The 14,664-nt window shown below is 34.8% G+C and overlaps 1 protein-coding gene across 3 annotated transcripts in view; it reads right to left on the reverse strand.

Moving 5' to 3' along the window:
* DENND6A (DENN domain containing 6A) overlaps window positions 1–14,664 on the reverse strand; it is a 45,182-nt gene that overhangs the window by 17,883 nt on the left and 12,635 nt on the right. The window contains exons 4-10 of one of the 3 annotated variants that reach the window (XM_031686393.2): window positions 8,756–8,868; window positions 6,641–6,718; window positions 5,480–5,585; window positions 4,692–4,771; window positions 3,223–3,285; window positions 2,368–2,423; window positions 407–529 (exon numbers count right to left, since the gene is read on the reverse strand). In XM_031686393.2, the coding sequence (XP_031542253.1) occupies window positions 407–529; window positions 2,368–2,423; window positions 3,223–3,285; window positions 4,692–4,771; window positions 5,480–5,585; window positions 6,641–6,718; window positions 8,756–8,868 (619 nt within the window). Of the gene's footprint in view, window positions 1–406; window positions 530–2,367; window positions 2,424–3,222; window positions 3,286–4,691; window positions 4,772–5,479; window positions 5,586–6,640; window positions 6,722–8,755; window positions 8,869–14,664 lie in introns of all 3 variants that reach the window. The other 2 variants (XM_031686392.2, XM_031686394.2) reach the window with 2 other exon arrangements.

Here is a 14,664-nt window from a genome sequence, read left to right on the forward strand (position 1 = left end):
AAAATATCTATACACAGAGTTTACCCCAATGGGATCATTTATCTATTTCAATACATGGTAAACTCATTTCAGGAAACCAGAAAGACAAATGGAAATACGTAATGAGGAATGGCTCACTAAAAAAACACTGGACTCGAGGCAGAAGATGGGGTGAAATTCTGGCTCTATCATTCAGTAACTATATGCCTTTTACTAGCCACTGACCATTCACGAAACTGGTACTTATCAAGTGCCAACTTAAGTGTATGTGAATGAATGTGCATATTGCTCAGAAAAACAAAAACACTGTTCCAGCCCTCATGGAGCCTGAACTGATTTTCTCATCAATAAATGGTGCTGTAACGATGCAAACATCACAGGTGGAAAACTGCCGCAACTGTCACCACCGGGAACCAAACACACTCACTTAACAAGTGCCAATACAGTCTCTGAGGACTCCGACGGTGACGGTGCCATGACCACGAGGGGCTCACCCAGCAGCACCAGCTCCCAAAGCATCTGACTGTGGAGAAAGACGGGGCAGAAGCACCTGAAAGTTTTACACAGTAGAAGTAGTTACTTATCCAGCCTTGTTCTTTTAAATTCTTATGTAATCATTCTAAAAACTTCACATTGATATACATTCTTCCAGCTATGATGTATACCTTGATCTATACACAAATTCTTTTAAATTGTGGTGATACATATACATCTATTCTTATTCACATAAAAATACACAGCAATGAGCAATTTTACTCATTCTCATTTTTACAAAATTAAATGCAATATACTGACACAGAATGGCTGACACATAATAAAAGCATATAAGACAATTATTAAATTATTTTACCATATAGTCGATCTATTTGATAGAATATTGCTTTGCTACTTTTAAATTTCAAATGTTTCAAAGGAAACAAGAAAAATTGATTTTCCAAAGAATGTTACTGGATGTACTTAATTTCAAAGCCAATGCTTTTTAATACTAAAGAATGATGAAAACAAATCACAAGGGGGAGTTCTAATGCCAAACAACAGGATGAATTCTAGGCAGATCCTTTCCCTGAAGAAATGCTGCATATTACTGTAAGTAGCTCTGCAATTAGGCAGGAGCCTATAGGACAAAACCCTGGTACATTACATAGCCTAAGTTACATTTGGTAATTTTTACTTATTTAGTAATTTTACCCTAGTACAGTCACAATTAGAGAAAAAAAAACTACTTATCTATTTATAAAAATCATAACCAATCTACCCAGTTGCAAACATACACACATAAGAAAGAGGAAGGAGGGAAGGAGAAGGGAAGGAAAAAATACAAGTAACTTTTAAGTATAAAAATATGAAACAAATTTGTGAGATGAAAATTAGAGAAAGTTAATTTTAACTGTTAAAAGGCAAGAAGACAAATGTGAGGGAAGAGCAAAAAAACAAAAACAATAAACAGTTCAAGGATAAGGCAAAGGAGCTCTTCCTCCTTCCTTCCTAAGCAATTCAGTCCTACAGCCCAACACAATGCAGGGTAGGCATCTCTGCCAGGAGGGAAAGATTTTGGCCCAGAGAGGGTGTCAGGGCTTGTGTGAAATAAGGTAAACATCCATATGCAGGGCGTGGCTTGTTGTTGGGGCTGTTGGAACCCAAATGTAGTGAGAAAGCTGTGCACGTGTGAAGATGATTGGATTTGGGTAACAAAAGCCCAGGAAGCGTGAGGGGCATGGAGGGGCAGCAGGCACTGAGGGTCAGAGTCACATTGGGTTAAGGAGGTTGTCCATGGTGGGATGTGCGTATATGCATGGAGGAGTGGCCTGCAGTGAGGTGCAGGAGCACAAGTAGGGAAAGGAGGGCATCCACATGGGGACTGGCCAGGCATCAAGAGTCAGAGCACAACAGGGTGAAGATGGCATCCACATGGAAAGGTGGCCTAATGCGGGATATAGAAGCCTGAGTGGGACAGGAGGTAACCATGTGGGGTCAATCAGGCATGGAGCAGAGCCTGAGCAGGGTAAGGAGGGCATCCATGAAGAAGAGCATTGCCATTTTTATTTCATTTATTTCTGAAGTATATTTAAATAAAGCACAAAGCTCATGACATTTCACCTCAAAATAATTTAAAATGCATCTCTAAAATATAAGTGCATTTTTTTACATCATCACAATACCATTCTTACACCCAAACAAACAAAAAATAATTTGTTTTTACCACGTAATATCCAATCTATATCCAAATATCCCTAGTAGTCAAAGCAAAGGACATGTAGCCAGGGATGAACCATTGATTTATAAAACATTTTTTCCCCATTTCATATAAGACCATTCATTTTCTAAAGAAATTAACAGCATCACAAAGCAAAAGAGAAAAGGCAGTTAACAAAATTTTCTATTCTTTACCTGAAAAGATCCACCTCATGAACAGTAGGTAAAATAACAGATACAAGTGTGTCTCCCTAAGAGATAAAAAAGAACAAATAAATAGATAAGATGTCACTAGAATTTACAGAAATTGATTTCTAAAATGTACCTATCTATCCCATGATCAATAAGCCATGTTGCTCTATTTATCTTTTAAGATTCTCTTCCCCCAGGAGCAGCCACAAAGAGAATGGGTCTTACCAGTCTCCCCTAACAAAGCAGAAGGTCAAGGATAACACAGATTCCACGGATAAAGCATTAATCCAGTAGTCAGATGTTAAGAGTAATTCTCAACTGTATGAAATACCACCATAATACTAGTTGATATACGTGACAGGCAAAATTAGTTTTCCTATTGCTCTCCATTTTTATTTAGTTCAAAGAAGAAAGGGAGTGCAAATACACCAGTTAAATCATTTCAAATGAAAAATTCATCCCCACCCACGAACGACTGTAGCTTTGGGGAAAGTGAAAGGCAATCGTAACCACAGAATCCTTTTGACTAAGCTTCCTAAAAACAGGGATCTGCTGACCATTATTCTAAGATAAGAGGTTTTGTTAGAATTAAACCTCGCTGAAGAAGATAGTTTTCTCCTTGCCCTCATAATTACAGTATAAATTCTGAGTTCTCCAGTGCCTACTAGAGAAAGAATAAAGAAAAACCAAAGTCTGAGAAACGGAAGGACATTTATTATCAATTCATTAAAAATTATTTAATGAGATATTTCAGTAATATTCAGAAACATAAACCCAAGTAACACTGCATTTGCTAGTTTAAAATTTCTGTTAAAGACAACATATATGCTGGATTATTCTACCACAGTGCCACACTACCTGCTGAGTTAACTGCACTATTTGAGTTGTCCCAGGCTTGTCATGACATGTGGGAATCCGCACCTGAAAGAGAAGAAATTAACTTTGGCTACAAAAGAATGTCCTTTCTATAATCAGTGAGTCCCGCGACAATGAGGGATCGAGGCACTCTATCCTGACGCTAAAAGGGTTAGCAATGCCTAAAAAGCCATAAAAACAAAAATACTTATCTGAGATTAAAAACTAAAGTCATCCTTATTTATTTTATTTTTTAAATTTATATTTATTTTTAATTTAATTTTTTTTTAATTTTGGAGGGAGGTAATTAGGTTTATTTATTTATTTTAATGGAAGTACCGGGGATTGAACCCAGGACATTGTGCATGCTAGGCACGCACCCTACGCCTGAGCTATACCCTCCCTGCTAAGTCATATTTATTTTTAATCACAGCAGAAAGTAAATGAACCAAGATCTCCATACTCCCATACACACAGAAATCACTAACCCACTGAGAAGCAAATGTGCTGAAAAACAGAAAAAGGACATCAGCTACATACCGCTTCTTGTTTATTATTCCAATCTTTGCTTCATTAATATACACACACCCAAACACACCCTATTAAGCTTGCCAAACTATGGGATAAATCTCACAGGGGACCATGAGAACTCTCAACCCTGAGCTACTTCTGATAATTTCCAGGGAAAAAACAGAACACAGATCCTACAGAAATGAGCAAATCTAAAGAGAGAACATTGCCAAAAATAAGTCCAACTTGAAAATGAATTGCAAAAACACTTAGAGCACATTCATACAAAGCCCGAGAGCAAAATGCTAATTCATTATATATTAAAAAAAACTTAACAGAGAACAATACCCTGGGATGGACATGTTGGTCTGAAATTACACATTAAAAAGATCATTTAAGACTAAGAACCAATGGCTTTCCCAATTTCTTTCAAATTTTACTAACTCATATTCGATTCTAAGAGTGTTCTGCAATACCATCCATCTCTGGAGGGCCATGCAGGTACACAATTCTAGGAGGTGGCATTCACATTCACATGTATTATATAAGAACGACACCATCATGCAAACTCTACAGGATGAAAATGGGACCGGTGATCCTTGGAGTTGTGTGACTAATGGTTCTGTACAATATGATGAATTGTGGTTTCTTTATAACTCGTCACATCAGTGACAAACAGTGAAAGCAATACAGGGTTGAAGATTATTAGGAAGTTAAAAAGCAAAACTCATGGGTTGGGGAGGGTATAGCTCAGTGGTAGAATGTGTGCTTGGCATGCATGAGGTCCTAGGTTCACTCCCCAGAACTTCCATTAAAAAAAAAAAAAGACAAATAAATAAATAAATAAATACACCTAATTACCTCCCCACCAAAAAAATTTAAAACCAAACAAACAAACAAACTCATGTGTGAACTTCCCAGAGTTCTTCACAAAAGGAGACAAATGAAATATAAGCTATTACCTTCATTACTACCCCCATAATAGGTAGGTGTAACGTTTTCCCTGGCACTGGGGCAGGCCATCGATCAACATCATTACAAGCTGAAAAATATAGTAAAATATTTCTTTGTGTAAGTGGAAATAATAAAATACTTAAAATGGAACACTAAAAATAATAATTCTGCTTTTGCTTTCTATAGAAAAGAAAAAAAATACACTGGAAAGGATGGAAGATAAAAAGTAAAAGTATTTAAAATATCTTAACATTTTACCAGATATACATACATGTTCTAGGATATAAATTGGTTAACACATTTTTTTGAAAACAACAAAATAATAGGTTTAAAGGGAGCTTTCCTATTCATTTATTACTACTGAAGTTAGCTACAAAAGCATACCACCTGGCAGAGGTCTTCTGTCTGGATCAGGTGACATAAGGATTTCTGTTTAATAGTACCCTGAGTATCAAAACTGGCAACTCAATATTTGTTTATTATTATCCTAAAAAACAGGCACCATCTATGTTGCAAAAGGAGGTAATAGAAGATAGTCTTTGGTGATTAATAGGTGAAGATGCCAGGAGAGTAGTTCTACATCTCTCACCTACCACATAGCCCTTAAAATTCTTTTTTTTAATGTTCTTTTTTATTTGTCATTTAAAAACGAACTTGGAAGAAGCAAAATCCAAAACTTGCTCTTTGCCTCTTGCAACGTAAGCCTTTAAAATTCTTAATTTTTTTTTACTCATTTCCAATAAAAATTTTAAAACTGCTTCATAAAGGTACCTGACTCACACAATGTTTAACTTACCTGCTTCCAGATAAGGTTCATTCTTTTCAAAATACTCTGGTGCTATCTGTTTGAGCACAGTGTGAAAAAAATGAATATAAGGTAGTTTGCTGATCAAAACCAAAGACTGGAGGGAAAAAAGAAATAATGTTTAAAATTTCCTTATGATTATAATTTGTTTGCCATTTCGTATATAATCAATTACTAACAAGCCAAATTCAGCAAAAAGTGTGGATTTTAAAACAAAAGGCTCTTACAGTGGATGGTTAAAAGGAACATAAAACTACCAGTGCAGAATACAAAAAAGGTTAACCTTATTACTATATTTTAAGAGCATAAACACATTATCACAGATTTTCCTGCTCTCCAGGAAAAAGAATTTCCTTTAAACAGACTAATGTCATGGATAATTTCCAAAGCCTAGCTACTATTATTGTCAGCAAAGCAATATTAGGAATTAGCCAGATGAATTCTTCCTAATAAGGGAAGTGCACATTGTGATGCTTTTTCAAACTAAGACCTATGACTGTTACATTTCAGAGTTCAATGATCATAGCCACTTTCTCAGAAACTGTGACTTTACAGCTTGTGATCACTTCAGATACAGATTATGCTGTTTCTTTTAAAAATCTATTTTTCTTGAAAACTACTTTTTACCTTTCCACCAAGCATCAATTAGTGGTGAGGGCATGTTCTGGTTACAAAAGGTAACCTATTAGCTGGGATTAAATTGGAACTAACATATATATATACATATCTATATTTAGAAACAGAAAGATTGTACATTTAGAGTGGGAACAGTAACGACTAAGACGTTGACCAAGTATATTTACTGGCGCTTCAAAAAAAGACACTGTAGGCTTTTAATAGTTGTGACTATATTACAATCTATTCTTTCCCTTACTCCAAAATATGAAAATTAAGCAAATTCTTCTGAGTTTTAACAGTTTCATAACAATAACTGTAACTTACTGTCAGGAATCTAGCACAGAGAAAGGAAAGGCAAAATTCAACAGGAGTTAAAAATCTAAGGGCAGATGTCTCTAATCTAAAAAAAAAAAAATTTTATCTTTAAACATACTAGAATTTATATATCAAAGACTTTAAAGCCTGTTCATTCTAACAATTTCTATTCTTCTAACCACAATGTAAAAATATTTTTATTAGTGCATATGAAATTACCTTCTGAAAGTAGCCTCTTTTTAGAGTTTTATCTCGAACTTGTCGGAAATACACATATCCATAAAAATAAGCAGGATCCTTCTATGAAAGAAGGGACAAATTAAAAAAAATATATATATATAGCCATCCTTTATTAACAGCAGGTTCCTTTATAAACCCAAACTGAGATATGAGGGATATGTGAAGAGCTAATTATTGTTTTCCACCAATGGAAACAATTTTGACAAAATTACCAGATTAAAAAACTGCCAACTTGCCCAAAGATGAAATAATCATAACTAAACTACTAAGGTCAGATTTTACCCCCTATAACTTACTGTTTATGTTCTTTATTCATATCTGTGCTAGTTAATGGAATTTAGGAAACAATCAAATTCTATTTTGAGTTAGAGTCAGTCTTGAAATGAGGTATCCTAATACAAAATTTCCAGAGAGAAAACAAAAGGAATTAAATGCCAATCTGAATCTTACATGGGCAGTTATATTTTTACCCAATAATAATGAAACACTGGAATGTTTATCAACATATATTTTGAAAGCTAATTACATTCCAAAAAACTTAAAAATTTTTATATTCTAGAGGAATAAGCTCTGATCCAGTTCCTTATTTCATTGTTATTCTTTAAACAAATAGTTATTGGCCCCTGCTTTAAACAAGTCATTGTGTTAGAGAAGATACAAAGATACAGTTCCTTAAGGAGATCACAACCTAAGAAGGATAAGAAAAGTACAAAAATGACTATTATGTAAAAGAAGGGCAGGTACCATGAAAAAAGCAAGAAGTGTTACAAAGAGGTCAAGGGGGAAGAGATTACCTCTTTCTATGGGGATCAGTAAAGAGTTCCTGGAGGCAGCTGTTTTTGAATTGGGCATTGAAGGATGGATATGATTTAAACAAAGACAAAGACATTTCAGGTTTAGAGATCCAAGAGTTTGAGCAAAATCACACAAAGACAGAAGAATACAAGCTACCTCAAGAAAAAGTATATAGTTCAGCTTAGCTCAAATATGGCACATGTATAGAAAGGAGATTAAGCTGGAAATTAGAGAGTTGTAAAGGTTCTATTTTGGAGGGCCTAAGAAGTGAGAACAAGGAAACAGTACTATCATCAGTTCTTTATTCATTAAGCAACAGGTAATCATTTTATATTTTATTTATTGTATGTAATAGACATACACACTTTAGCTGGGAACACTGTGTAAGATATATTACCCTGAAAAAGATAGGAGATGGGTGTCTTTGGGCCAATTTCTTATCCTCAATAGCCCTCAATTCCTTCATTTGCAAAAGGAACTCTCTCAGAACACTAAAAGGAGGATTAGTAAGATAATATATGCTTACTGATACAATGTATGCATATTGCTAAGAACATAAAAGCTCTGATAAATAATAACTATCATTATCAACAGTTGAAAGAATATGTTAATAGTGATAGCTAAAGGCCATGGAAAGGAGGGGATGGCTAAAGAGACATTTCAAAGGTATATCTTTGCTAACTGGGAGAGGGTCCTGACATTACTGGAACCAGGAAGGTCAGCTATAAATGCTTATTTTAGGCAAGAGATGTCAAGTTCTTCTTGGATGTACTAATAGGACATTGAGATGGAAATGTTCTTCATGCTGATGGAGATGTAAGTGTGAAGTACCAAACAGAAACCTACACTCTGGAATCATCTCAATTATTAACATTGTTTTAAATAAACATAAGTATAAACCAAAGCTCATTTAAAAATCAAAAAGAGACAACTATAATTCTTTCATAAAGTAGGTAGGAATTACCACAGGGAATCTTCAACTCTGGGTGGTATGTACTCATATACTATCACCCCACCTCCACATCTAAACAAAGAGTTATTAACAAGTGAGAAAATTACCTCAACATTCTAATTTCACAATTCACTTTGGTATTATAATATATTTTTAAGAAAAGCAACTTTATAAAGTCTCTTTCATTCACATACTAAATCCTTATAAATTAGACTCGGGAAATCTAGCAGTATAATACAGTAATAAAACAAAAGCACTATAATTATGAATACTACAAGAGGTAACTGAGTAACTGAGTTCTAAAGTTTCCTCTCACGTGGACATTCTCCTTTTACTACTTTTCCAACCTTTAAGTAAACTGGTAAATCTTTGTCAAATTGATCCAGGAGACAATGCAGTGACACCCTCCTCCCAGAAGACTGTCGAAATCTAAAACAAAACTGGGTATCTCCAAGACAACCTAATGAAAACAAAGATAAAAGAAATTAAGAATAGCACAGTATAACACTGATTTATCCAGTTTCATCAAATGTTAAAGCTGAAGGGGTCTTATAAATCATTTAAACCCATTATATCACGTTTTAGAGAAGAAAAAGGAGATCCTGAGAGTTCAAGCGACTTGCTCAAAGCCATCTTTGTTGGTTGGAGGCCAAGCCATTAGTAAAACATGAATCTTAACTCCTATGTTCCTTTACTATTTTTCCTATTCCATTTTCTCCATATAATTAAATTTTTTTTGAAAACTGTGTATAATGTTCATTCACAAACATAATAATGAGCAAAAGAAGCAAAATACAGAAGAACACAAATTGCTCAAATCCATTTATATTTATATATATATACACACACACATATTTTTTTTTTAAAGCAGGCAAACTGTAGTGTTTAGGAATGCATGGTTGGGTGATAAACCATAAAGAAAAGCAAGAAACATTACTATAAGAATCAGGATAGTAGTTACCTTTGGTAAGACAGAGGGAAATAGTGTTTAGGAGGGGACACGAGGCAGATTTTGAGGTACTGGCAAAGTTCTATTTCTTGACCTTATATGTGTTTTATATTTTACAATGAGAACTTTAAAACAAACAAACAATATAGCAAACTCTTTAAAAATTAAGTTTTTAAACTTTAATCATTTTAGCAAATCTCTTACAACATTACCCAAACTTCCAGGCAATAATTACAAAAACTTCTTAATACTCTAAAAGTAAAAGACACATGAAGTAGCTTATCACTCAAATTCTTCCCAGTTACTATATTTAGAATAAGATTATATAAAATATGAAAATGTGCTCAAGATTTTATTACTTATTACTATACACAGAAGTATTTATATTTTTTTAGCACATGAAGTTCTCAAGAAAGGAAGCAGAAACTTGATAAAGTTTTTTAAAAAGCAACTCAGTATGTACACCTAAATGCAAATATAGAAACTAGTATTTCTTTGGTGGAGGAGGGAAGAAACAAAGGAGACTGGAAAGCGAGTCAATTCAATTTCTTTACTTTTTATAGCAGATAGTTCAAAATAAGGAAAATACAAGAGACCTGAGAGAATGGAAAATACTCCTAGCTTTTAGTTCAGGAAATTTATATAGAGATGTTCAGTTTTTCTCTTTAGAAGGCATTTAAAAGGAAGGGAGGGAGGGAGGGAGGAAAAAGGGAGGAAGGAAGGAAGGAAGGAAGGAAGGAAGGAAGGAAGGAAGGAAGGAAGGAAGGAAGGAAGGAATCCACTGAAAAGTACACACTAATTTCTATGAGACACTTAGTAACAAATAGCAGAAAAATGCAAACAATTTTAAGGAAGAGATGTTTAGCCTCTGGAAAATGTAAGGAATGCTGAGCTTTGGAAAGAAAATAATGAGGCTCTCACAGCCTTAAATCCCTACCCACCAGGCTCCATTCCCATGATACCAACTCCTTATCTGCGTAAACGTTTGTTCTCCATCCTGACCTCACCATTATTGGGACAGGAAAAGAGGCATTATCAATTGGCAAGCAGGTTATTCACATTAGCCTTGCAGAAGACAATACCTAGGAAGGACAAGGCAATCCTGACACCCTACAATCTCATCAAAAACAAATCTACATTGGTAGTATGACCATCCAGTTTGCCTATTTAACAAGACAGTGAATCTCTACGTAAGCAATATAATGACTACATAAGAAAGAAGCTAAAATGACTGGGACATGAGGGCAGAGTTATTTTCTGAGGAAAAAGGAGCCACACTCAATAGGATCTAGTCGCAGGTCCATCAGTAATCAGCCTCCAAGAAGTCATGTAAACTAAGGTTCTCAATTTCCCTGTCAACAGAAGTAAGGGGTATTGTGAGATAATCTCTAAAGTCACTTCCAGCAGTCATATTCAATAATTCTAAAATAAAACTCCACAACTGACCTACCATTGTACTGAATTCCAAGTACCTTACCCAATATATTCACCAAGAAAACTAAAGATCTATAAAGATCAAAAAAAATCTGAAAGTTATGCTATATGCGCTATAGCTATCTGTTAACACTAACATGGGAAAAGTTCTAATGGAAATGATTTTTTTTCTTGATATAAATCAAAGAATAAAGATGAATTTACACAAATTTTAAGATTAAATGACGGTTCTCCAAGGAAAATACACCTTAACATGGGTTCTTGATTAAGAGCAACATAAACCCTTCCTTTAAAAGTAGCAGGTACTAAGGAAACAGCAAGTTTGCTCAGCAAATCCCTGAAGCTTGAGGGAAAGTTCCACTTTGATTAACCTAACATAATCTTTACTAGCCTAGAAAACAGAACTAATAATCGCACTCTTTAAACCAAGAAAATTCCTGTAACCTTCCCCCACCATCCTTTTCCAAACAACTAAGTTTTTTACAACAGAAATCAAACAGAATCCTAGGTCAAAATTATTTTCATTATTTTCTCTGCCTCAGAAGTGATTTTCCTCCCCCTTTCAGTGTATGATCTGAGCACCAATTTCACTGAGTGCTTACTCTGTGGAAGGCACTGTCCTAATACTGTAGCTATATTAACTCATTTGGTCTTCATGCTTCTCAGGTAGGTCTCATTATTATTCCTGTTTATGAGGAGGAAACCAAGGCACAGAAAGGTTATGTAATCATCCAAAGAAATCAATCTGCTAAGTAACAAGAACAAGAAGTTAGACCCAAGAAGTCTGCCTCTGGGGCTGGTGCTCTTAACCATTACATCATACTGGCTCTTTCAAGTCAAAATGGACTTCAAAGACACCACTTCTACTTATATGAAATATCCAGAATAGGTAAATCCACAGAGACAGAAAGTAGACAGGTGGCTGCCCAGGGATAGGGGTGCTGGCTAGGGTGAGGGTAGAGGTAAGTAGGAGAAATATAGAGTATGAAGTTTCTTTTTGGGTGATGAAAATTTTCTAAAACTGATTGAGGTGATAGTTGCACAACTGTGAATATAATAAAAAAAATCACTGAATTGTACATTTTACATGGGTAAATTGTTATCTCAATAAAACTTTTTTTTTTTAATGCTACTTCACTGCCAATTGGAGTAGATCAAAGCTTCTCTTCTTTACTCAAAAAACAAAGGTCCTTCTGAAAAGCACCCAACTGAAGAGTTGCTGAACTCACTGGTTTCTGGGCCAATCCTGCCAGTCACAGCTCCTCCTATGTGACTGTCCTGTGGTATGCCACAAAGAGCTCTCCTCTCATTTTAAAATTATTAAGGGTACAGATGATTTTATCTTTTATATCTGCCAACCAAACCAAGACTGCAAAGCTATAGGTAAACAGAAGACACCGTCCTATATCAAAAATATTACTTGAGATTTGAGGAAAAAAGCTTAAATATTTTTCCTAAAGGGAGCAGGCAACTTGAAACAGTATTTTTATATTAGCACAAAACAGCAATAGAGCAGATCAGAACAAGACTAAGATAAAATATGAGACTTTAAGAACTGGCCCCACCCCTCGGCCTTCAACTCTATGTAGTCATCTTCTCTGTGATTAGAGTTGGAATTGATGAAAAGCAGGATTTTAAACCAGAGCTTCTCTACGTGTAGGCTATAGACTGATGTGAGTCCACAAATTCCTGTTATGATCCATGATGAAATAAATACCCAAAGTGAGGATAAACATTTAGAAACTTACAGCAATCTGATACTGTCATGACAAATTTGGACTTTAATTTTATATTTCTTTGGTTTTTTTCCCTTTCATGTTTCTAATAATTCATGCATACATACTATATTTTATAAAAGCATTGTCCCACAACAGATTGGAAATTTTTAAAAAATCCAAATAACCCTTCAACACAGGTAAGTATGAGAAGCACTGCTTTCACCACTGGGGAGTATAAAGTACATGATGATGTCCCAACTGTTTTCAGAGAAGAAATCTGCTGAGACAGGTATTGTCTGCACATCTAATCCTTCCAGAACAAGGACTAATCTTTCCCTCAGATTCATCATTACTTAAAAGTCTCTCTATTAATGCTGAGTTTTTAATCTGGCCAAGTTTAGAATACAGAGATTACAATCCTTGGGTACCCATCACAGCCTAAGTCTCAGGAACATATATCCAGATGATATTAATGGTAAGGAATGAGAAAAAAAAATCTGACAAATATTTATCAGAGAGAAAATAAACTTTAAACTTAGTTTCCTAAAGATACAAGCCATTCAAATAGAACAAGAAACTGAAACCTAAAAACAAACTAAATAAAACTTTTTTCCCCCTAAAGTCATGGTATCTAAGGTGTGTGTGGGTAGAGGGTGGAGGAAGTGGAGGGCTGGCAAATCCTTTCACTGTGAATCCCAAAAGTATTCTTCTTTATCTGTATAGTTTACCATAGAGTCTAAGTGTTGTTTTACTTTTTTTAAGTGTGTACCATGGAAACAAAAGCTAGATTATGATTCTTTCCTAAAGACTGCTGTACTGTGTTTTCTGTAACAATAATGCTATCTTGGGAAAAAATTAAATACATTTCAAAGTTGGCAGAGTACTAGTTCCAACTTCCATTCAATAAACACGTAAGTGAGACAAACTACTTAGATAATTACAACTGAGAACAGTGATCCCAAATATATAAATAATGCATAGTCTCTTGCTGTCTAGATGAACACTCATCTGTGAGGATGGCTAGGTGTCTATTCTAAGATCATCTGTTGATTTTACTTCTAAATACCAACCATACTTCAAAATAAAATGACCCATACTTCATTTGATGTGCAGCTTATAAAAAAGGCATTACAAAACATGTGTGGGTCACTCAAATCCCTGAAATACTGAAAAAATTCTGATTTACAAAGTTTACACTTGAGTTTAACTTTTAATAAGAAAATGACTAATACAGAGACTAGCTACAAACTAGAAATAAAAAAGACTATCCAAACACCACATAATTAACTTCTTGGCCTTGATGCTCATGTAGGGAGATGAAAAAGAGAAAGAGCCATGAAAACCAGGCGAGATCTGAAAGAGAAGTGTATGCAGCATAATTCACTGGGACTCCAATCACATAAAGTCAGTTCATCCTGTAATCCACACAACTCAGCTTACCCTGAGCCACGGAAGTCCAGTCCAAGACTCAAACTACATTCAGAACTACAAGTGTGGACTTTGTAAGGAAAATGTTCTCTGAAGTGAGAGGAGATTCTATAAGACCTCTCTATCGTTATTTAATCAACAGGCAAAACATACTACAAGAATTCAATAGTTTCAGGTCAAACAAAAGGCTTCCTGGGATCTCTCAAAGAAGTCTTTTTGTTTTTCAACCAAGAAATCACTTTTTTTTTTAAAAAAAAATATTCATGAAAGCTGAGTTCCAAATGTATAGGAAAAAACTCTGGAAGCATTTATAAGGAAAAGAGAAAATGCTTTTAAAAACTAAAATGTTAAGTCTTCCCAAATCAGAGTAACTATAGTAAATTAACAGGATATTAGAAGTAACCACAAAAGGAAAGGGAACTGGAATGCCTTTGCTTCACAGGATTCTGTGTGTGGTCTAAGAAGCTGAATGTTCTAGTCACTATAAGCCTGAAAAACTATTCTGAGAGTGAAACACAAGAGGTGATCTGAAAGATTTCAATAATTAGGACCACACAAAGGGAGAGTTTAAAAGAGAACAGTCAAACCAAGCTTAATTATAGTAGCAAACATTTATAAAGTATTGTCTATAGCCAAGTACTATTCCAAATACTTTATATACACTAACATAAACTACTGGAAATACTTGATGGCCATGCTTTATAACTATATTCGCCCTGTTGTGTTT

The sequence above is a fragment of the Vicugna pacos genome, chromosome 17 (genome assembly GCF_048564905.1).
Source record: "Vicugna pacos chromosome 17, VicPac4, whole genome shotgun sequence".
Taxonomy (NCBI): domain Eukaryota; kingdom Metazoa; phylum Chordata; class Mammalia; order Artiodactyla; family Camelidae; genus Vicugna; species Vicugna pacos.